Here is a 23,009-nt window from a genome sequence, read left to right as displayed (position 1 = left end):
TTTCACCATGTTGACCAGGCTGGTCTTGAACTCCTGACCTGGAGTGATCCCCCTTCCTTGGCCTCCTAAAGTGCAGGGATTACAAGATGAACCACCGTGCCCGGCCAATATCATTATTATTATTATTTTTTTTTTTTTTTTTTGAGACAGTCTTGCTCTGTCACGCAGGCTGGAGTGCCGTGGTGCAATCTCAGCTCACTGCAACCTCCGCTTCCCGGGTTTAAGCAATTCTCATGCCTCAGCCTCCCGAGTAGCTGGGATTACAGGCATGTGCCACCACACCTGGCTAACTTTTGTATTTTTTTTTTTTTTCTTTCTTTCTTTTTTTTTCAGTGCAGACAGGGTTTCGCCATGTTGGCCAGGCTGGTTTCAAACTCCTGATTTCAGGTGATCCGACCACCTTGGCCTCCGGAAGTGCTGGGATTATAGGCATGAGCCACCACGCCCAGCCATAACTGTTAATATTAAACCTCTACCCTCACTCTACACTTGGCTTCTCCCTGTACCAAGCAGATCTTCCCATCTTCCCACATCTCCTACCTGGGAGGATTCAGGGCCACATGTAAGAAAGGGGGCAGATTAAAGGGGGTATGCTTACTGCAGCACAATTCATAATTCCCAAGGTACAGAACCACCTTAAGTGCCCACTGACCAATGAGTGGCTAAAGAAAATGTGGTATATATACACCATGGACTACTACTCAGCCATAAAAAGGAACGAAATAATGTCTTTTGAAGCAACTTGGATGGAGTTGGAGACCATTATTTTAAGTGAAGTAACTCAGGAATGGAAAACCAAATACCACATGTTCTCACTTATAAGTGAGAGCTAAGCTATGAGGACACAGAGACATACAGAGGGATATAATAGACTCTGGAAACTCAGAAGGGGGAGGAGGGGTGGGGAGTGTCGGATGAAATACTACATATTGGGTATGATGAACACTACTTGGGTGGTGCATGCACTAAAATCTCAGAATTCACCATTATACAATTCATTCATGTAACCAAATATAACTTGTACCCCCAAAGCTACTGAAATTTTATAAAATTAATAACAATTTAAAAAGAAACAGGTCTCTTTCTGCCTCCACTGCTGCCATGGCACCTGTGAAAAAGCTTGTAGTAAAGGGGGGCAAAAAAAAAGAAGCAGGTTCTGAAGTTCATTCTTGACTGCACCCACCCCATAGAAGATGGAATCATGGACGCTGCCAATTTGGAGCAGTTTCTGCAAGAGAGGATCAAAGTGAACTGAAAAGCTGGGAAACTTGGCAGAGGGGTGGTGACCATCAAAAGGAGCAAGAGAAAGATCACTGTGACATCTGAGGTGCCTTTTTCCAGAAGGTATTTGAAATATCACACCAAAAAATATTTGAAGAAGAATAATCTACGTGATTGGTTTGCATAAAAATATTTGAAGAAGAATAATCTACATTATTGGTTTGCATAGCTGCTAACAGCAAAGAGAGTTATGAATCACGTTACTTCCAAATTAACCAGGACGAGAAAGAGGAGGAAGACAAGGATTAAATTTCATTTATCTGGAATATTTTGTATGAGTTCTTGAATAAAACTTGGGAACCAAAAAAAAAAAAGAAAGAAAGAAAAAGAAACAAAAATCTTCTTATTTTTTTCTTTTTTTTGAGATGGATCTCACTCTGCCGCCCAGGCTGACATGCAGTAGTGTAATCATAGTTTACTACACCCTTGACTTCCCAAGCTCCTGCCATCCTTCCATATCAGCCTCCAGAATAGCTGGGACTACAGGTGTGTGCCACCACACCCGGCTAATTTTTAAATTTTTTTGTAGAGACAGAGTATGGTTGTGTTGTCCAGGCTGGTCTTGAACTCCTGAACTCAAGCCATCCTCCCACCTCAGCCTCCTAAAGTGCTAGGATTACAGGAGTGAGCCACTGCATCCAACCCCCAAAAAACTTAAATCTCAACCCGTCGAGTCGCCCCCTCCTATTCCTTCCCCCAAGAGAGACATCCACACTTCATTGGCTCACTTTCTCTGGCTATAACTTCTGTGCCTTGGTATAGTAGCCCCTCTCCATCTGTGCAGAGAGTGGGCTAGCCTTGCCCTGCACTCACTAGAGCTCTCCTGGCATGGGTCTTCCTGGTACCTCTGGAAATCCTCTCTTGTGCCCAAGGGAGAAGACAAGAAGGCTTTGTGCAGCTCAGGCCCTCCCAGCCACTGAGGCTCTTTTCATTGGGCTGTGCTCTCACCCCATCTTTCTCCCCAGAGAGATGACCAACCCCTATTTCCTGTTTCCTTTGGCCCATTCCCTTTGGGTATGGGTTGGGAGAGAAAGCCCCTGCCAGATTTCCCACCACTTGCGCCCTGGCCCAGTCAAGCTGGGAGGACCTGAGCATATCCCGTAGTGTTGCCTGTGGAGGCAGCACAGGCGCCTGGGAGGCAAATCCCCAAATCCCTAACTAGTCTCTGTGTGCCCTGGGCCACCTCCTAACTTCTCCAAGCCTCGCATTCTGTATGCTTCCATGGCCCTGGCAGGTACCGTCACAATCTGCGTGGATTGTGAGGCTACCTGCCAGAGTCATGGAAGAATTAAGTGAAAAAGAAATGTCTGCACATTAGGGCACTTCATTCATGCAGGTGGTTATGAGCGTTCTCCCCTAACTGCACGGGGCTTGCCACTCTGCACCCCCCATATCCCATTTGTCCCTTTCTTACCTCCACTCTTCTTCAGATTCTCTATTTAGTGCCTTTCCTGGGACTTGAGAGTCAAGAGGCCTGATCAGGCTGAGGACTTTGGAATCAGATCTACCTAGCTTTCAAACTGGGATCAGTCACCCTCTACCCTTGAATCAGATATATTTAATAGATCTTATTCTTTTTAATGGGGATAAGGATCTCTACTTGATAGGTTTACTGATGCAAGGATTAAATAGGATAATGCATATATAGCCTTAGCACAATACCAGATTCAGAGAAGTTTAGCAAATAATAGAATAATAATAAATAATAAGAGGTATGATTAGATCCAACTGGCTAACCACCTTGCTTTGAGGCCTGGCATATGGTTGGCATATTTCTCTAGTTCCTGCCACTGATGCCAGTCTCCCCTATCTTTAATTTCACTGGTCACTTTCGAGAATATTAGAAGGAGGAGGTTTGTTAACTGGGTCCACTGGCTCCATAGTATCATTTTGCCCAGGAGTTTTCTTTTACATGTTTGGGCTGGTTTCTGTTGGTATACGGAAATAAATTGATTTCCAACACTTATCTTAAATTTTTTTTTTTTTTTTTTTTTTAGACAAAGTCTCACTCTGTCGCCAAGGCTGGAGTGCAATGGCACGATCTCAGCTCACTGAAACCTCTGCCTCCTGGGTTCAAGAAATTCTGCCTGAGCCTCCCTAGTAGCTGGGATTATAGGCATGTGCTACCACGCCGGGCTAATTTTTGCATTTTTAGTGGAGACAGGGTTCCATGTTGACCAGGCTGGTCTTGAACTCCTGACCTTAAGTGATCCACCTGCCTCTGTCTCGCAAAGTGCTGGGATTACAGGCGTGAGCCACCATGCCCAGCCAAACACTTGTTGATAATGGCATCTTTTTTTATTTTTTTAATTTTTAAATTTAATTTAAAATTTTTAAATTATTATTATTTTTTAGAACAGTGTCTCACTCTGTCACCCAGGCTGGGGTGCAGTAGTGTGATCATAGCTCACTGCAGCCTTAAACTACTAGGCTTAAGCGATCTTCCTGCTTCAGCCTCCCCAGTAATAGGTACGTGCCACAACGCCCAGCTAATGTGTGTGTGTGTGTTTTTTTTAATTTTTAGTAGAGGTGGAGTCATGCTGTGTTGCCAAGGCTGGTTTCGAACTCGTGGGCTCAAGTGATCCTCCAACCTTGGCCTCCCAAAGCTGGGATTATAGGCATGAGCCACCATGGCTGGCCAATAATGGCATCTTTACCTCATTCCTGATTTAATAAAGAATACATTTCTCCTTTCTCTGGTATGTACATATTAACTATTTAAGATAAAAGTCGTTGGCCGGGCATGGTGGCTCATTCTTGTAATCCCAGCACTTTGGGAAGCTGAGGCGAGGATCACTTGAGCCCAGGTGTTTGAGACCAGCCTGGGCAACACAGCAAGACCCCTCATCTCTATTTTTATTTTTTTTAATTTGAAAAGCTATAAATATAAAAATTAAAAAGAGTTATCTTGTTAAGGAAATGTCCCATTATTTCCTTTATTTTTATCCTGAGTTTGTTGTTATTACTGTTTTTAAGTTAGGGAGGCCTGTTTAATTTAATCAAATATGGTTTCAGGATTTATTGAAATTATATGTCTATTTTGCATTTTTGTTTCCTTGACCTTGTGACAGACATGATGCAGAGAGATTTTCCCAGAACTCCCCTTGGAAGTGAGTAGCTAGCAAACTACTTTATGTTCAAAGTAGTGGTAAAAGGATGGACTAGGTGATAAAGAGCATTAGGATATTTGGATACTCATTTAGGGAGAAATTTAAGTTTGATTCCTTCCTTGCAACCACATAAAAATTCTAGATTGATTAGACATTAGACCTTGAGAAAACCTTAAAACGATTTGAAGGAAACATAGAGAAATATCTTCACAGCCTTGATTCGAGGAATCATAAGTAAGTTGTAAACTCTATAAGCCATAAAAGAAAACATTGAGAGATTTGGCTATCTAATATTCAAAACTTCTAAATGCTGAAAGACACCACCAAGACGCTTAAAGATAATGGAAGGCTGGAAGAAGACATTGCCAACATATGTAACAGGCACTGCATTAATAATCAGAGCATATCAAGGAAAGGGAGGAAAATAGAAAAAAGTGATCAAAGAGGCAAATAAAGCTTAACCTCACTCATAATAAATAGCATGTAAATAAAAATAATAACAAGGTAACATTTTCCGTCATCAAGCTGTCAAAATTTTAAATAATAAATATCCAGTGTTGGAGAATGTAGGTGACCACTAGGTTTACACTTCAGGTATCGCCAATCCAGAAGTATTTTATGTAAATGGCGCCCCCTGCAGCCCAATTCCTACCTAGACTAACATATACTCAGGTGCACCTTGGAACAGCGCTGGAAGACCCCTGTCCCTCCTGTGGGCTTTGTGACAATTTGGGGAACAATTTTTGGCCTACCTGGCAAAATGTAAAAAGTCCTTTGATGCAATGATTCCTCTTCCAGCCTTTCAGAAATACATGAATATGTACTTTGTACATAAAGATATATGCAAAAGGGTGTTTATTAAAGCTTATTTTATATTGGAGAGAAAAAGGAAGTAACCTACATGTCCGTCAATAGGGGACTGTTTTGATAAATAATGCTGCTTGTATCCATTCATGGGATATTTTGTAACTTTTTTTTTTTTTTTTTTTTTTTTTGAGACGGAGTCTCGCTCTGTCCCCCAGGCTGCAGTGCAGTGGCCAGATCTCAGCTCACTGCAAGCTCCGCCTCCCGGGTTCACACCATTCTCCTGCCTCAGCCTCCCGAGTAGCTGGGACTACAGGCGCCCGCCACCTCGCCCGGCTAGTTTTTTGTATTTTTTAGTAGAGACGGGGTTTCACCGTGTCAGCCAGAATGGTCTCGATCTCCTGACCTCGTGATCCGCCCGTCTCCGCCTCCCAAAGTGCTGGGATTACAGGCTTGAGCCACCGCGCCCGGCTATTTTGTAACTCTTAAAAGGAATGAAGTGGATTTATCTGTACTCACATAGATTGATCTCCAATATTATTATTATTATTATTATTATTATTATTATTATTTTTAAGACGGAGTCTTGCTCTGTTGCCCAGGCTGGAGTGCACTGGTGCAATCTTGGCTCACTGCCACTTCTGCCTTCTGGATTCTGATTCTCCTGTCTCAGCCTCCTGAGTAGCTGGGACTACAGGCCCCCAACACCACGCCCTGCTAATTTTTTGTATTTTTAGCAGAGACGGAGTTTCACCATGTTGGCCAGGCTCATCTCAAATTCCTGACCTCAGGTGATCCACCCACCTCGGCCCACCAAAGTGCTGGGATTACAGGCGTGAGCCACTGCACCCAGCCAAGATTTAATGTTATGACTGAGATAAACATGAATGAAAGCAAATCTTCAAAATATCTATGACTTGAACTCATGTATATACATTTGTGTCTGACTATACATTAGATAGATGGGGAATGCATAGACTTGGAACACGCAGAGCCTACCAAGTGAAAGGAACTGGACCTGAATGGTTGGACAGAGGGAATTCTTAAAAGAAAAGACTTTCATGTTTTACTCTGTATACTCAGTTACTTTATGCTCTACCACAACAATAATGTATTGTATATGTTTTGTGTGTGTGTGTGTGTGTGTTTTCTTAATCTTAAATTCAAAATATAAGGTAGCCCACTGGCTCTGAGTTACAAGAATCCTTATGGGTTTGGCAGTTCTTTGACAACTTCCCAGCTGACTAAACTATCAAGGAATGTCCTACCACCAAGCGTGAGAAATTCTTGGCGTTCCTGAAATAAATTCTTCTTCTGAGCCAGTTCATGTGGGCATCATAATCTCCTCCAAGGCTTTTAAAAGATTTAGATCTGAGTCTGTCTCACATTCTCGGGTTCAGAACCAAAATTTCTCTGTCTGAGGCTATTATCTTGCTCTGGAGGAGGGAGTGAGAACTGGATCACTGGTTAGCGTGGTGACTGTTTTGGACAATTGCATAGCCACAGTCACGAACACAGAAGGCAGAGAGGCAGCCTTGATCTGCAAGGGCTCCAGGCAACCCCAGTGGGGACCCTGGATGGACAAAGGCATTCTCCCAGGCTTGGTGATGAAAGCGTTCCACTGACAGCCGGGCAAGGCGCTCAGGGCTCTGCAGCAGAGAAGTTAGAGCTGCAGCTTTTTTGCTTTTGTGTTTTCACTAAAACTTAATTTGTTGTTGCACTTGTTGGATGGTCATGTCTCATAGGGGAAGTTTCCACTACTGTGTTCTAAACTTTGGGCTGCTTGTACCATCTTACTTGTCCCCTTATTAATAATGCATTAAATAAAATCTGTAGTATATGCTAATTTCATATCTTTACGAGAGTCACGATTTTACCTTTTTTTTTTTTTTTTTTTTTTTTTTGAAAAGTACCTTTCCACATTGCTATCACTCCCTTACCAGAGCAGTGAGTTTCTGGGTCTCCTTCTTAGGGGCAGACACTGTTCCATGTGATTAGAATTAATTTGTTGCTCGTAGGTGGACAGAGAAAAGCTTCCACACTCCCGGGAGACAGGGGTTCAGATCCTGTGTCATGGCTGAGAGTCATGCCGAGGAAGACACTTCTCTCCGAGTCTTAGTCTGCCCGCCTGTGAAACGGGCTCATAACAAACCCCTGACCCCAGGCTCGGTCGCCTTGAGTCCAAGACCTCACCCAATCCCCCTCACCCCCCGGGCCCCCAGGAGGCGCGGGGACTCGGGGAGGGGGCGGCCCCTTCCTCGGGAGGCGCCCAGGTGGCACGTCGGTGCCTCAGCTCCAGGGGTCTCTGGTCTCCACGCTGCCCATGGGATGCAGAGGGGCCTCTGGAGGGGGCGGGTTCTCTCGAGCCAGAAAGCCCGGAGCCGCCCAGGAATTTTGGCTCGAACTGAGAGCACTTCCTCCCGGGCCGGCCGGGCGCGATCCGGGAAGGGCGGCTGCGGGCAGACGCGGCGCTGCGCTCGGCCGGGCCGGCACCATGCGGCCCCTGCTCTGCGCGCTGACCGGGCTGGCCCTGCTCCGCGCCGCGGGCTCTTTGGCCGGTGAGTGGGGCACGGGGCGCGACAGGGGACCTGGAGCCGGGGAGACCCGCAGATGGCGAGGAAGGAATGAGCAAGAGAGCGACACAGAGAGAGAGCTGGACACAGCAGCGAGATGGAGAGAGAGGCAGATGCAGGGAAGGAGGGATGGAGAGAAAGATTGAGAGGAAACAGACTCAGAAAAAGGCAGAGAAGTAGAGCAACAGAGGGATAAAGGAGAGAGGAAAGAATAAACAGTGAAAAGGAAAAGGAGAGGCCGAGACAGAAAGAGGCTTTCCCTGAACAAATATGAATTAGGATAGAAAGAAAAAGGAGTTTGAGAGACAGAAGAAGAAGGAAAGAGAAAGAGTGATTGAAATGGCAAGGGGTGGAGGGAGAGAGGATATTGAAGAAAAGAGAAAGATTGGAGAGAGACCAAAAAGGAGAGAGAGAGAAGCTTGATGCCCGGAGTAGAGCTGGCAAGAGAGAAGGAGCCAGGATCTGGAGTGGGAGGTCACAGCTGCTGGGTGGGGCCGCCCCGGAGGCCAGCTCCGTCTCAGAGGGCCTGTGGAGGCTCAGGCCTGGCTTTATAGGACATTGCATAACCAGCCAGACTCCAAAGGGTGAGTGACCGAGGCTAGCCCAGCACAGCCTTAAAGAACCAGGCGGGGGGCCCAGGAGAAAGGCCACCTATTCACCTGCCAGGTGGCCTCAGGTGGTTCTGCAGTCGATGAAGAAGTCACCTCCCAGTTTCCAGGGAGCTGTTTTGGGTGGAGATCAGGGACCGGGTGGAGGTAGAGAGCTGTGCAGAAGGGAGAGGCTGTCTGGGTACTTCATTAGCTGGGTTTCTTGCCTTTCACTGTTCACTTTCTTCCCCCCACCTACCTCTCAGGCGGGCGGATCACGAGGTCAGGAGATCGAGACCAGCCTGGCTAACAGGGTGAAACCCTGTCTCTATTAAAAATACAATAATTAGCCGGGCGTGGTGGCACATACCTGTAGTCCCAGCTACTCAGGAGGCTGAGGCAGGAGAATCACTTGAACCTGGGAGGTGGAGGTTGCAGTCAGCTGAGATGAAGCCACGGCAATCCAGCTTGGGTGACAGAGCAAGACTCTGTCTCAAAAAAAAAAAGAAAAAGAAGAAGAAGAAAAGGAAGAAAGTATTCATGTATTAGTGTAATTTCACACTGATTTCATACATTTGTGTGCATAATCTTTCAGATTTTAGATGACATATCTTAACTTTTGGTTATGAAAACTTTTGGATACAAAAAACCACAAAATAATAGTATATGAAAGAATCATATAATGTACTTATCACCCTTACTTCAACAAGTATCAGTTCATGGGCAGTTTTATCTCATTTATAGTTTCCACCCTCTCTCCCCTCCCTGGATTATTTTAAAGGAAATCCAGACATTGTGTATTTTCCTTTCTTTCTTCTTTTTTTTTTTTTTTTTTTTGAGACAGTGTCTCATTCTGTCACCCATGCTAGAATGCAGTGGCGCAATCTCAGCTCACTGCAACCTCCGCCTCCTGGGTTCAACTGATTATCCTGCCTCAGCCTCCCAAGTAGCTGGGACTACAGGCAAGCACCATCATACCTGACTACTTTTGGTATTTTTAGTACACACAGGATTTCACCATGTTGGCCAGACTGGTCTCTAACTCCCAAACTCAGATGATCCCCCGCCTCAGCCTCCCAAAGTGTTGGGATTACAGATGTGAGCCACAGCGCCTGGCCTGGCATCATGTATTTTCATCTATAAACACTCTTTTAATAAACACAACTGCAATGCCATGATCACACTCCAAAAGCCATATGTGACTGAATATCATTAAATATTCAATCACTGTTCAAATGTCCTTGATTGATTGTGTCAAATCTTTTTGCAATTCATTTGTTTAATCCAAATAAGTTTACATACACTGCATTTGGTCAATATGTCTGTTAGATCTCTTTAAATATGTAAGTTTTCTCTCCCCTTTTTTTTACTTAAATTTTTTTTTTTTTTTTTTTTTTTTTGAGACGGAGTCTTGCTCTGTGCCCAGACTGGGGTGCAGTGGCCAGATCTCAGCTCACTGCAAGCTCCGCCTCCTGGGTTTACGCCATTCTCCTGCCTCAGCCTCCCGAGTAGCTGGGACTACAGGTGCCCGCCACCTCGCCTGGCTAGTTTTTTGTATTTTTTTAGTAGAGATGGGGTTTCACCGTGTTAGCCAGGATGGTCTCGATCTCCTGACCTCGTGATCCACCCATCTCGGCCTCCCAAAGTGCTGGGATTATAGGCTTGAGCCACCGCGCCCGGCCTACTTAAATTTTTGTTGTTGTTGAAGAAACTAAGTTTGTCCTGTAAAGTTTCCCACTTTTAGATTTTGCTAATTGCATCCCTTTGATGTCATTTAAATACCTCCACCCCTTATATTTTCTATAAATGGAGAGCTATCTCTAGCATGTCCGACTTCCAACCTTGGTTTCTTTCTTTCTTTTCTTTTCTTTTCCTTTTTTTTTTTTTTTTTTCTGAGACAGAGTCTTGTTTTGTCATCCCGGGTGGAGTGCAGTGGTGTGATCTTGGCTTATCACAACCTCTGCCTCCCAGGTTCAAGCAATTCCTGTGCCTCAGCCTCCTGAGTAGCTGGGATTACAGATGCGCACCACCACGCCAGGCTAATTTTTGCATTTTTTAGTAGAGATGGGGACGGCGGGGGTGGGTTTCACCATGTTGGCCAGGCTGGTCTCGAACTCCTGACATCAAGTGATCAGCCTGCCTCGGCCTCCCAAAGTGCTGGGATTATAGGCATGAGCCACCGCGCTGGGCCACAGTCTTGGTTTCTTTTAGCAGCACTCAGAGAAACCTTTATCCCTGATAGCTTTTTAGACCATGAGCCACCACGCCCGGCCCGTATTTTGGAGTTTTTTATAGAATCGCTTGAAGAATATTTTGGAGTTTTTTATAGAATCACTTGAAGAATAGTGTTCTGCAGCTTTCAAAAATAATCAAAACCCATGGATGATTTTGAATGAATGATACATTTTAATACAAATATTGGATGTGGTAAATTTATTATTCTATTATATTGAATGTGGTCAAATATAATTAACCACCAAATGGCCAGGGTTGCTTTTCAAAGCAGAGTGTGACTTTGACAATTCAGAAGATACAGCAGCACCTTTCAGAGACACTGAGAAAACATTTCTCATCACCCAACATGCAGAAATCATCTGCGCTGTGGCACTTTCTTACTGTTTGGGTCCAGATAAAAAAGGTCTCCCTGTAAGGCCTGTAAGTAGAAGGAGCGGTACTTCCGCCTCAGAGGATGGGACCCAGCGGCCACGTCTCTTTAACTGGGGCAGCCAGCCCAGCCCAGCCCTCCCCTGGGGCCTCCAGGCCCCACAGCAGCCTGTTCTCACCAGCACAGGATGCCCCGCCCGTGGCCACCATCCAGGGTGCACATCAGGCCCCAAGCAGGAGCCAGGCCAGAGAAAACAACGCAGCATCCAAGGAGGTCCATTTCCCAACTGGCAGGGCCTGGGAGAGCAGGAGGAAAGGAAGGAAGGGAGCCCTGCGGAGCCACAGCCTTGGCTGCTCAGGGTTAGTCATTATAATCCTTCAGCCTTTTCCACTCCCCTTGTCTGAGCCACTGACAGCCCTGTGGATGCATATGCATGTCTACTATTTTATTTTTATTTTTATTTTTTTTTACAAGACAGGGTCTTTCACTGTCACCCAGGCTGCAGTGCAGTGGTGCAATCGTAGCTGACTGTAGTCTCAAACTCCTGGGCTCAAGCAATTCTCCCGCCTCAGTTTTCCAAATAACTGAGACTACAAGTATATGCCACCAATCTAGGCTAATTTTTTTACTTTTATTTATTTATTTATTTATTTATTTATTTATTTATTTATTTATTTTGTAGAAACAGAATCTCACTGTGTTGCCCAGGGTGGCCTCAAACTTCTGGCTTCAAGCGATCCTCCTGCCTCAGCCTCCTAAAGCTCTGGGATTACAGGTGTGAACCACTGAGCCCAGCTCTTGTAGGCCTCTTGAGGCCTCTCTGCAGCCTCCAAAAGACAGAGAAGAATTAAGGATGCACTACACGGGGGAGTCAGGGCCTCGGGCCTACCCTACCCCATTTTATGGAGGAGGCAGCAGAGGCTCAGGGAGGAGAAGAAACTTTCTCACAATCTCACAATCATTAGTGGCTGAACCAGGCTGAGAACAGGGGTCTCCAGCATGTTTTCTACCATGATGCGTTCAAGTCAGCGCTGTGGTGAGGACGCTGGTGCGGAGGGAGCAGGCAGTACAATGACAGGCCCTGCTCCAAGCTTGCTCTCTCAGATGCACTCCGTGGAGGCCCCGATGAGCTCATGGACAGTTGCTCCGGGGTGCACAGAGCACAGTTTTGTCCAGATGTGAAGGATTAGTGCTGAGCCATGTTGGGAGTGACCTCAGCCCAGCCTTTTCCCTGGAGGGGTTTCGGAGCCAAGTTAGACCTCATCACAGACACGTAGAGAACAGGGCGTTTTAGGCCAGTGGAGAGAAGCAGGCTCTGGTTGTTCCTGACTTCTAAAGCAGCCAGACTCCCACTTGGCTGGCAGGGTCACACTGCATTCCTCTGGCCTAAGCCTGAGGGAAGTGTGTGAGGGGAGAGTGGCTAGGGTCTGGGAGAGGGCAGATGAGCCTCGGGGAAAGGCTTGGCCAAAGGCCTCTGGACAGAGCCAGCAGGAGGGATGGGTATCCACAGACTTATGACGACAGGCCCTCCCCCAGGACAGCCACTCTATCTGTGGGGAACAGCTCTTCCGGCCCCCTCAGAGCTTTTCCTCTCCAAGCTGAGCAGCCCAGTTTTAGCTGAGACAATTGAGTTAAAATTTGGAGTCCCAGACTGGGTGTGGTGGTTCACACCTATAATCCCAGCACTTTGGGAGGCCGAGGCAGGCGGATCACTTAAGCCCAGGGGTTTGAGCTTAGCCTGGGCAACACAGTGAAACCCCATCCCTACAAAAATTGCAAAACGTAGCCAGGCATGGTAGTGTGCGCCTGTAGTCCCAGCCACTCTGGAGGCTGAGGTGGGAGAATTGCTTGAACCCGGGAAGAAGAGGTTACAGTGAGCCATGACTGTGCCGCTGCACTTCAGCCTGGGTGACAGAGTGAGACCCTGTCTAAAAAAAAAAAAAAATGGAGTCCCTTCCCATAGCCTCCTCTAGACTTGCTCCTGCCTCTCAAGGGCCTTCTCAGGATGTGGGGCCAGGATAGAGCATAGCCTCTAGGGGCCTCTCTGTCTCTGAATATTTTACATGGATGCCTGCAGCCCACGATGGCTGCTGCTTTCTGCTGACAACCCCATCAGACTTGTGTTATGGAACATTTCAAACCGTGCACACAACAGTAGACAGAATCGCTGAATGCGACCCCATGTGCTCATCAACAATTAGCAACTCTCAGTCCATCCTGTTGGCTCTAAACATCCACGCATGCCTCTCCCCCATCCCCACCGAGGCCTGAATTATTTACTTTGGAAGTAAATCCAACACAGCACAGCCTTTCATCTGTAAATATTTCAGTATACGTCTTTAAAGGACTCTCCTTAAAAAAATAACCAAAGCACCATTATGATGTCCTCCTCCCTCCCCAGATTCAACAATAACACCATTATCTTTTGAAAAGTCTTTTCTAAGTTCAGTGGAGGGAAATAATGGAAAGGATAATTTGAAAAACAGATTGTTCTCCACAAAAGATGCTCAGAGTGGAAGGACATTTTGTCCCTGGTGTTGTTCTTATCCCTGAGTGGAAGAGCTGAGAGCTAGATAGAGTTGGAATCAGAAACTCACAGGGTAGGGGGCTCCACCTTGCTGAGATGAGGCTGGGAGGTCAGGGTGCCTGAGGTCCAGGCATTTGCAGATGGTGTGATCTTGGGCAAATCACTCGGCCTCTCAGAGTTACACATCCATCACCAGCTCTGTCTTACCTCAAGACCTGCCCCACTTCTAGACAACTGCAGGTGGCCCCTTGGCCAACCCTTCCAACACCAAGGCCTTACAGCTACAAGCATTGCACGTAGAGAGATCAAGTTCCATAACTGTCTCCCCCCATTGAGCTTTGAATGCTCACATCCATGGCCACAGCCTTAATATTGTCACTATCTGAAGCTGCTCTACCTCTAAAAGCTAAAATTGCAATATTCTTTACCTCTTGTTCCTCGTGTGATTCCTAAGACCTCCGTCTCTTCAGCTCCCGTTTCTCCCAATTTATTGGCCCCCTTCTTGGCCTCATTTCCTTCCTTATTCCAGCTGGATTCCAGGGCTCCTGTCCTAAACCCCTGACTGGCCAAATCTCAGTTCCTTGGCCCCTTGCCTCCACCACATCCATCCTGCAGACTCCTAGGTTTCAGCTCCATCCAGCCATCTGTCTTTGCTGCTCTACGCCCAGACTACGGAGCGTTGCTGGGGGAGGACTCGTGCTTCCAGGATTCCTTGTTGATGCCAACTCATTCTGCATGGTCCTCCCACACTGCATCCCTCATTCTGCACATCCTCTTTCAAAGCCCTCTCTTTATTCAAGTCCCTTACCTAGTGGTGCACTGATAGACTGGCTCTCAGAATAAAGGGGGGTGGGTCATTGATTTCAGTGGTGTAAATGTTCCCATCATGGCCACCATTTTTTTTTTAACTTAAAATTTTTTTTCTTTTTAGAGATGGGGTCTCACGATGTTGACCAGGCTGGTCTCGAACTCCTGGCCTCAAGCGATCCTCCCACTCGGCCTCCCAAAGTGCTAGGATTACAGGCACGAGCTGCCATTTCCAGACACCATAGTCACTATTTTAATGTCTGTGTTTAGCAACCTACTCAAAGAATTCTTGTCATTGTAACATCTAGCTCTCCTCCCTACGTGATCTCCATCTTATTGCACAGAGTAAACAGAGGCCATCAGGTGGGAGCTCACTCCACTTTTTGGCCCCTAGTTAGATGGTTTGCCTTTGCCTGTTTTTGCTGCATTTCCTCTGTCTTCCTTCCAGATGTGGTCCCCCCTGCTCTGGATCCAGGGCCTCCCATCAGTTCAGGAAGTGCATTCCTTGGGTTCTCCTGTCTTCCTCCTGTCCCTCAGGCTGTAAGCATGGTGTGTTTTCCAATACTTTAAAAACAAACAAACAAACAAAAATGACAACCATAAATACTTCTCTAGACCTTGCGATCCAATCTCCCTTCCTTCACAGCCAAGCTTCATGGAATTTTCCAGATTCCAAGTTTCTACCCCCAACCTCACCTTCCCTTCTCATCTCCCAGTAATCCAAACTCTGCTTTTCCACCACTCCTAAAAGTGCTGGGGTAAAATTTAGCAGGGCCTTTCTGTGCTCTCTTTCCAGTCCTTAACTTGCTACACCTCCCCGCTGCTTTTGGTCATGCTGACCCTTTTCATCCTCTGTAGAATCTATAAAGCTCCTGGCTTCTCTTGACTTCTGGGGCAGCACCCTCCTTCCTGAGTGTCAGCGTTCTCCAAGGTTCCAGCCAACCCTGATGCCCCACAGGCATCTCAGGGTTACCAACTCTGAAACCCGAACTTGGAATCAGGGCTCTCAGACTTCTGCTGTGAGGGTTGATGGTGCCTGGAAGAGCTAACTCAAGAAGAACAATAGTGAATCAGGAGTTGAGCAGGTTGAATGGCAGATCCTCTGCTTATGAGTAGTGACTTTGGACACATCCTTTCACCCTTCTGTGCATCAGTTTTCCTATGTGTAGATTGGGCATAACAACAGGTTGTTGGAGAGGTTAAGTTAGCACCCTACACGGTGCATGGTACGCGCTCATCACGTGCCAGCTGTTACTAATGGGTTTCCAGCGTCAATGCTGGTACTAAAATATCTCCTCTCATTTCCTTCCCCACTATTCCTACAGCTCCTGCTTCTGCTTATCACTTCTCCTTCACCCCTCTTATCCTGATTGCTGCAGTAACCTCCTGCCTTCAAAGGCATCTCCCTGCAATCTATTCCCTCTATTTTAAAAATTCATGTTTGACCCTGTGACTTTTCTGTTAAAATAAACCCTCTTGGCCTGGCATGGTGGCTCACACCTGTAACCCCAGCACTTTGGAAGGCCGAGGCGGGCGGATCACCTGAGGTCAGGAGTTTGAGATCAGCCTGACCTACATGGTGAAACTCTGTCTCTACTAAAAATACAAAAATTAGCAGGGCGTGGTGGCAGGACTTGTAATCCCAGCTACTTGGGAGGCTGAGGCAGGAGAATCGCTTGAACCCAGGAGGCGGAGGTTGGAGTGAGCCGAGATCGCACCATTGCACTTCAGCCTGGGCGACAGAGCAAGACTCTGTCTCAGAACAAACAAACAAGCAAACAAACAAAACAAGCATCAGAACTGGTTTATTAAAGCCCCTGGGTTAAAACTCTACCCCCTTGGCTTCATTTCCAGGACTTCCCTCTCCAGTCTGTCTCCCGCCCACCCTGTATCTCCAGCCACTGCAGGCTGCCTGCAGGGCTTACACAGTGAGCCATGCTCTTTCAGACCCCTCCATCATTGCAGCTCCCTGGCTGAAGCCCGTCCTGCCTTCCTCCCTGGTCTTCACCTCCTTGAGGAAGTTCATCTGGATCTGTGGGTGGCTGTGACTGTAGAGACTGGTGGGATTGAGATGGCTGACACTCGCACACTGACCCCCACCTGGGCCTTCCTTTGCTTGCTCTTGCGTTTGCCTTGAGGACTCACCCCACTCGAGCCCAGTGTTTACAGGAGTCTCTGGCATTATGGAAAACTAAGGGTCCCACAGTGAAAAGACTCATTTTCCCACAGCTGCAGAACCCTTCAGCCCTCCACGAGGAGATTCAGCTCACAGCACAGTGTGTGACAGACATATGGCTGTGCAACGCCGTCTAGATGTCATGGAGGAGGTAACAGGGTGATTTGGAAGGGCATGCGGGCTCAGGACCACCTTCTAGAATGGTGTTTTTATGGGCAGATGCAGGCTTGCTTTGGAATGTGAGGACATCCAGGCCAATCCTGCCCTGTGACCACCTTGTCCAACATCACCCTCCCATCTGGGTTGCTAGGCTGCCCAGCCCCCAATGGAGTCTGCCTCTCCTAAGACCTTGCTTATCCCCACCCGGATATTTCAACATCGTTACTGGATGGGAAGGTGGAAATTCAGTCACTGTTTTGTTATATAGCCACGATTCCTAACTTGTGTGGGGAAACGTTTACATCTTTATTGTCACAAGCCTTTAACTGAAATTGAGTGTCCCATTAATCATAAATACAGACAGCAAGCTGTGGTATTAACAGTACTATAACTTTGTCATCAATAGAAATCCAGATAATTTCATCTGCCTCTAGCTATGAATATCTCAACATATAATTTTTACCCTTGTGTCAAAATTTCAGTTGTGGTTAGGCCTGATGTTAAATCATGTGATTTAGTGAGTTAATAAATACATTTTTCTTTTTTTTTGAGGCAGGGTCTCTCTCTGTCTAGCAGGCTGGAGTGCCGTGGTGCAGTCTCGGTTCTCTGCAACTTCCATTTCCCAGGCTCAAGCGATCCTCCCACCTCAGTCTTCCAAGTAGCTGGGACTACAGGCACATGTGCCACCATGCCTGACTAATTTTTGTATTTTTTTGTAGAGGCAAGGTTTTGCTGTGCTGCCCAGGCTGGTCTTGAACTCCTGAGCTCAAGCCATTCACCCACCTTGGCCTCCCAAGGTGCTGGGATTACAGGCATGAGTCACTTTGCCCGGCCAATACATATATTACTCAAAAAATTAATTTTTTTTTTTGACAGAGTCTCTGTCACCCAGCCTGGAGCGCATGGTACAGTCTTGGCTCACTGCATCCCCTGCCTCCCAGGTTCCAGTGATTCTTGTGCCTCAACCTCCCGAGTAGCTGGGACTACAGGCATGCACCACCATGCCCAGCTAATTTTTTGTACTTACCATGCCCAGCTAATTTTTTGTACTTTTGGTAGAGATGGGGTTTCACCATGTTGACCAGGCTGGTCTCAAACTCCTGACCTCAAGTGATCTCACCTCAGCCTCCCAAAGTGCTGGGATTACAGGTGTGAGCCACCATGCTGGGCCAAAAAGTTTAATTTTTTTTTTTTTTTTTTTTTTTTTTTTGAGGTAGAGTCTCACTCCTCCCAGGCTGGAGTGCAATGGTGTGGTCTCAGCTCACTGCAACCTCCACCTCCCGGTTCAAGTGATTCTCTTGCCTCAGCCTCCCGAGTAGCTGGGACTACAGACGGGCACTACCACACCTGGCTTCTTTTTGTATTTTTAGTAGAGGCAGGGTTTCACCATGTTGACTAGGCTAGTCTCAAACTCCTGACCTCTGGTGATCTGCCTGCCTCGGCCTCCGAAAGTGCTGGGATTACAGGCATGAGCCACCACGCCCGGCCTAATACTTGAATATTTTAATGCAATTGGTGCCCTTGGTAATTCTATATGTTTTATTTTTCGCATTTAAGGCATTATTCTGAGAAGAGGTCTGTAGGCTTCACCACACTGCCAGTGGTATCCATGGCACACACAGGGAAAAATCATTAAGAACCCTGAGTAAGAATCCTAAACTTGTCATTTGGCAGAGACACCACCAGGGGGCAGAACAACAAAAGAAATGTGAGCTCCAGCCTGCAAAGGCCAAAAGGGAGAGTATTCCACAGGCGCTTCATCCAAACCTGTGACTGAGTGCCAAAAAGGAAGGAACCTTAGAGAGCGAGACCCCTAGGATATTGTCATCTGGGGAAACTGAGGCAGGTAGGGGTGGAGCCTGAGTGAAGGAAACCCAGGTCCCGCAGAGCCTAGTCCTTTCTCACTGCACTGCACTGGATCGCCAGCTGCTCTTAGGACCTGGCTGATGAAGCAGAACGTGGAACCACTCCTGTCCTCGACTTTACCCCCTTTCCCACTCTAGATGGTAGAGAAGACCGTGGATCACCTGGGGACAGAGGTGAAAGGCCTGCTGGGCCTGCTGGAGGAGCTGGCCTGGAACCTGCCCCCGGGACCCTTCAGCCCCGCTCCCGACCTCCTCGGAGAAGGTGAGCAGTGCAGGTGGCAGAGGACCGCCTCTGGGCTGCTGTCCTCTGGGGCTGGGCAGGCGAGACGGGGACGGCTGCTCCACCGCACAGGTGTAGCCTGGCAGGCAGGGAGGGCCCCAGCGCTCCCTGGGGTCGGAAGAGGGACGACATCATCCCTGCTCCCCGACCCCGGCCCCCGCCACCCGGTCGCTGCCGCCCAGTGTCAAATGAGGTTCTGGAAGAGCCAGCCCTAGATGCCATCTCAGCACAACCCCGGCGCGGAGAAACTGCCTCCTTCATTGGCCTTCTCACCACTGGAGCTCCTTGGCTCCTTCCATTTCCCCCTGAGGAGCCACTCCTGTTCCACCCCAAAACCCTCTCGGGAAGACGGGTAACCCCGACTGATCAGGCAGGGATGGGGTTGCACTCTGCGGTCTCCTTGATCCCTGTGTCCCGCGCACAGGAGTTCCCGGGGGCTAGGGAGGGAAGGGAAAGAACTGCTGGACACCCCGGGGGCGGGTACCCTGCAGCGCCCCAGCTTGCTCACTGGAGGCCTCTGCTTTCTTTCAGATGGCTTCTGAGCCCCGGAGCTGGAGCCCAGCAGCTGGAGGTGGTGCACCTGCCAGGCAGCACCCACAGAGGCAGCCCTGTCCTATCGCCGTCCTTCCTCAGCTTCATGTGAAATTAAAACTATTCTTTTGGTCTCCTCTGTGTCTGCTGACAGAGTAACCCGTTTAACTATAGCCCCCTCTCCCTCCACTTTCATGCCTGGAGGAGGCCTGCAACCCCCTTCAGGCTCAGACCTGGGGACACGCCCACACCCGCCATCTTTGCTTTAGCCCTCCTTATTTACAGAGGCAGATGGAGCAGGGGTTGACTCACACAGGTGGGGGCCCTTCGAGTGGCCTTGCTTCTCAAAATGTGGCCATAGGTGAGAAGCAAGGGGATCAGGATCTCAGGACCCACCCAGACTCCCAAATCTGCATTACAATGAGACCCCCAGGGAATTTATGTGTCCGTTAAAGTGGTTTGTTTTGTTATTGTTTTTTAAAAAATTTCCTAAGAAGTGAAATTCAATGTAAAATTCATCATTTTAACTATTTTAAATTGTACAAGGCTGGAGGTGGTGGCTTACGCCTATAATCCTAGCACTTTAGGAGGCCAAGGTAGGAGGATCACTTGAGCCCAGAAGTTTGAGACCAGCCTGGGCAACATGGTGAAACCCCATCCCTACAAAAATTGCAAAAATTAGCCGGGCATGGTGGCGCGTGCCTGTAGTCCTAGCTACTTAGGAGGCTGAGGTGGGAGGATCACCTGAGCCCTGTAGGTCAAGGTTGCAGTGAGTCATGATCATGCCACTGCACTCCAGCCTGGGTGACAGAGACCTTGTCTCAAAAAAAAAAAATTAATTAATTAAAAATAAATAAATAAATTGTACAAATGCAGTGGTTTCCAGTACATTCAGAAGTTGTGCAGTCATCACCACCAGTTCCAGAATGTTGTTCTCCCTCTAGAAAGAAACTCTGTATCTCTTAAGCAGTCACATCCCATTCCTGCTCTCCCGACTCCCCTGGAAACCACTGGTCTCTGCCTTCATGAACTTGCCTATTCTGGACATTTTAAATACAGTAGTCCCCCTTTATCTGTGGTTTCACCTTCCGTGGTTTCAGTTACCTGCAGTCAACCATGGTCCTAAAATATTAAACTCCAGAAATAAACAATATATGAGTTTTCAATTGCACATCATTCTAAGTGGCCTGATGAAATCTCTCGCCATCGCACTTCATCCCACTCTGGACGTCAGTGCTCCCTTTGTCCAGCATGGTCCACGCTGTCTACACTTCCTGCCTGTTAGTCACTTAGCAGCCTTCTCAGTTATCAGATCAATGGCCATAGTATCACAGTGCTTGTGTTCCAGCAACCCTTCTTTCTCTTAATCAAGACCCAAAGTGGAAGAGCAGAGCTGCTGGCATATGGTTGTTGTTTTTATGCAACTCTCCCTTCATGGAAGCTGGCATATTGTACTAATTGTTCTATTTTATTCTTAGCTATTGTTGCTAATCTCTTATGGTGCCTCATTTATAAATTAAACTTCATAGGTATGCATGCATAGGAAAAAACATAGTATAATAGGATTAGAGACTATTGTGGTTTCAGGCATCCACCAGGGGTATTGAAATTTATCCTCTGAAGGTAAGGGGGTACTACTGTAAATAGAATCATACAATATGTAGCCTAGCTGTATCTGGCTTCTTTCTCTGAGCATAATGTTTTCAAGGGCCATCTGTATTGTAGCATGTATCTGTACTTCATTCCTTATGGATGAATAATGTTTTATTATATGAATATACCACATTTTATTCTTTTTTTTTTTCTTTTTTAGACAGAGTCTCACTCTGTCACCCATGCTGTTGTGCAGTGGCATGATCTCAGCTCACTGCAACCTCTGCCTCCCAGGTTCAGGCGATTTCCTGCCTCAGCCTCCCGAGTAGCTGGAATTATAGGTGCGCACCACCACGGCTGGCTAATTCTTGTATTTTTAGTAGAGACGGGGTTTCACCATGTTGGTCAGGCTGGTCTCAAACTCCTGACCTCAGGTGATCCGCCTGCCTCGGCCTCCCAAAGTGCTGGGATTACAGGCATGAGCCACTGCACCCGGCCCACATTTTATTCATTTATTCATCAATTGATGGACATTTGGGTTGTTTGCATTTTTTGGCTATTATGAATAATGTTGCTATGAACATCCATATATGAGTTTTTGTGTGAGTATTTGTTTTTTAATTTGTTTTGGGTCTATATGTAGGCATGAAACGGCTGAGTCACATGGTAACTGTTATGTTTAACTTTTTGAAGAACCACCAAACTCTTTTGTATTGCAGCTGTACTATTTTACATTCCCACCTGCAATATCAGCTGTGGCTTATTCATAGATGCCTTCTGGCAGGTTGAGACATTTTCCTTCTAGTCTTATTTCATTGAGTGTTTTTTCAATCACGAAAGGATGTTGGGTTTTTTCAAATGCTTTTTCTGCATCAGTTGAGATGATCATGTGTGATTTTCCCCTTTCATTTTATTAATTACATGCATTACATCTTTTTTGTTCGTTTGTTTTTCTGAGATGGAGTCTTGCTCTGTTGTTCAGGCTGGAGTGCAGTGGCACGATCTCAGCTCACTGCAACCTCTGCCTTCCAGGTGCCAGCAATTCTCCTGCCTCAGCCTCCCAAGTAACTGGGATTGCAGGCACCTGCCACCATGCCCGGCTAAGTTTTGTATTTTTAGTAGAGACAGGGTTTCGCCATGTTGGCCAGGCTGGTCTTGAACTTCTGACCTCAGGTGATCTGCCCACCTCGGCCTCCCAAAGTGCTGGAATTACAGGCGTGAGTGAGCCACTGCACTCAGCCTGATTTTCATATATTAAATGACCCTTGCATTCCTGGGATAAATTTCACTTGGTCATGATGTATAATGCTTTTAATATGCTGCTGGATTTAGTCTGCTGGCATGTTGTTCAGGATTTTTGTTCCTGGACAACATTTCTAGACACACCCTGGGCTGGAAGGGAACCCACTGCCTCGAAGGAAAGGACCCAGTCTTGGCTGCATTCATTACCTGTTAACTGAAGAGCCCTTGGTCCCTGAATAACCAGCAGAGATACCCGGGTACTATGTTGAGGGCCTTGGGTGAGACTCTGAGTCTTGCTGGTTTCAGGTTCAGATTCAGCCAGCACATTCCCAGCTGTGGTGGTTAAAAGGCAAGATTCCTGCTAGAGAAAAGTGAAAGGAAAAGTAAAGTGAGCTTTGTCTTACACCTTAGGTACCTGCTCAGCCACAGGAGAGTAAAGCACCACATGGTTCTTGGGACTGCCAATTCCAGGACTTGGATGGCATTTTTGGACCTACCTTGGGCCAGAGGGGAGCCCACTGCCCTGGAGGGTGAGTCCCATGCCTGGCAGCATTCACCACAAGCTGGTTGAAGAATCCCTGGGCCTTAAGGGAACATCAGCAGCAGTCTGGCAGCACTCCCTGTGGCCTGTGGTGGCGGGTGGCTGTGGAGTGAGGCACCTCTGTCTTGGGAAAGGGGAAGGAAGAGAGGGAAGGACTGCATCTTGTGGATTCAGTGCCAGCTCACCTGCAGTATAATAGAACACCAGGTAGACTTCTAAGATTTTTTACTCTAGTTGCTGGCTTCCAGATGGCACCTCTGGGCCCACCTGGGGCCAGGAGGAACTTGCTGTTCTGAAAGGAAGGATACAAGCCTGGCTGGCTCTGCCA

The 23,009-nt window shown here is 47.2% G+C and overlaps 1 protein-coding gene and 1 pseudogene across 2 annotated transcripts; both read left to right on the top strand.

Moving 5' to 3' along the window:
* The first annotated feature begins 1,101 nt into the window (after positions 1 to 1,101).
* On the top strand, positions 1,102 to 1,530 carry LOC140712502 (large ribosomal subunit protein eL22-like; annotated as a pseudogene).
* A 5,992-nt stretch (positions 1,531 to 7,522) lies between these two features.
* PLAC9 (placenta associated 9) lies at positions 7,523 to 20,476 on the top strand. 2 transcript variants are annotated; one of them, XM_007962798.3, is made up of 4 exons: positions 7,583 to 7,753; positions 16,524 to 16,621; positions 18,633 to 18,756; positions 19,306 to 19,439. In XM_007962798.3, exons 1-4 carry the CDS (start codon positions 7,690 to 7,692, stop codon positions 19,314 to 19,316), a joined length of 297 nt encoding a protein of 98 aa, XP_007960989.3. In that variant the 5' UTR covers positions 7,583 to 7,689; the 3' UTR covers positions 19,317 to 19,439. The 2 variants fall into 2 exon arrangements, with proteins under 2 accessions (XP_037864919.2, XP_007960989.3); XM_038008991.2 differs by lacking the exon at positions 18,633 to 18,756 and having other exon boundaries at positions 7,523 to 7,753; positions 19,306 to 20,476.
* The last annotated feature ends 2,533 nt before the right edge of the window (positions 20,477 to 23,009 follow it).

This window comes from Chlorocebus sabaeus, chromosome 9 (assembly GCF_047675955.1).
Source record: "Chlorocebus sabaeus isolate Y175 chromosome 9, mChlSab1.0.hap1, whole genome shotgun sequence".
Taxonomy (NCBI): domain Eukaryota; kingdom Metazoa; phylum Chordata; class Mammalia; order Primates; family Cercopithecidae; genus Chlorocebus; species Chlorocebus sabaeus.
This window is presented reverse-complemented; position numbering and strand designations above follow the sequence as displayed.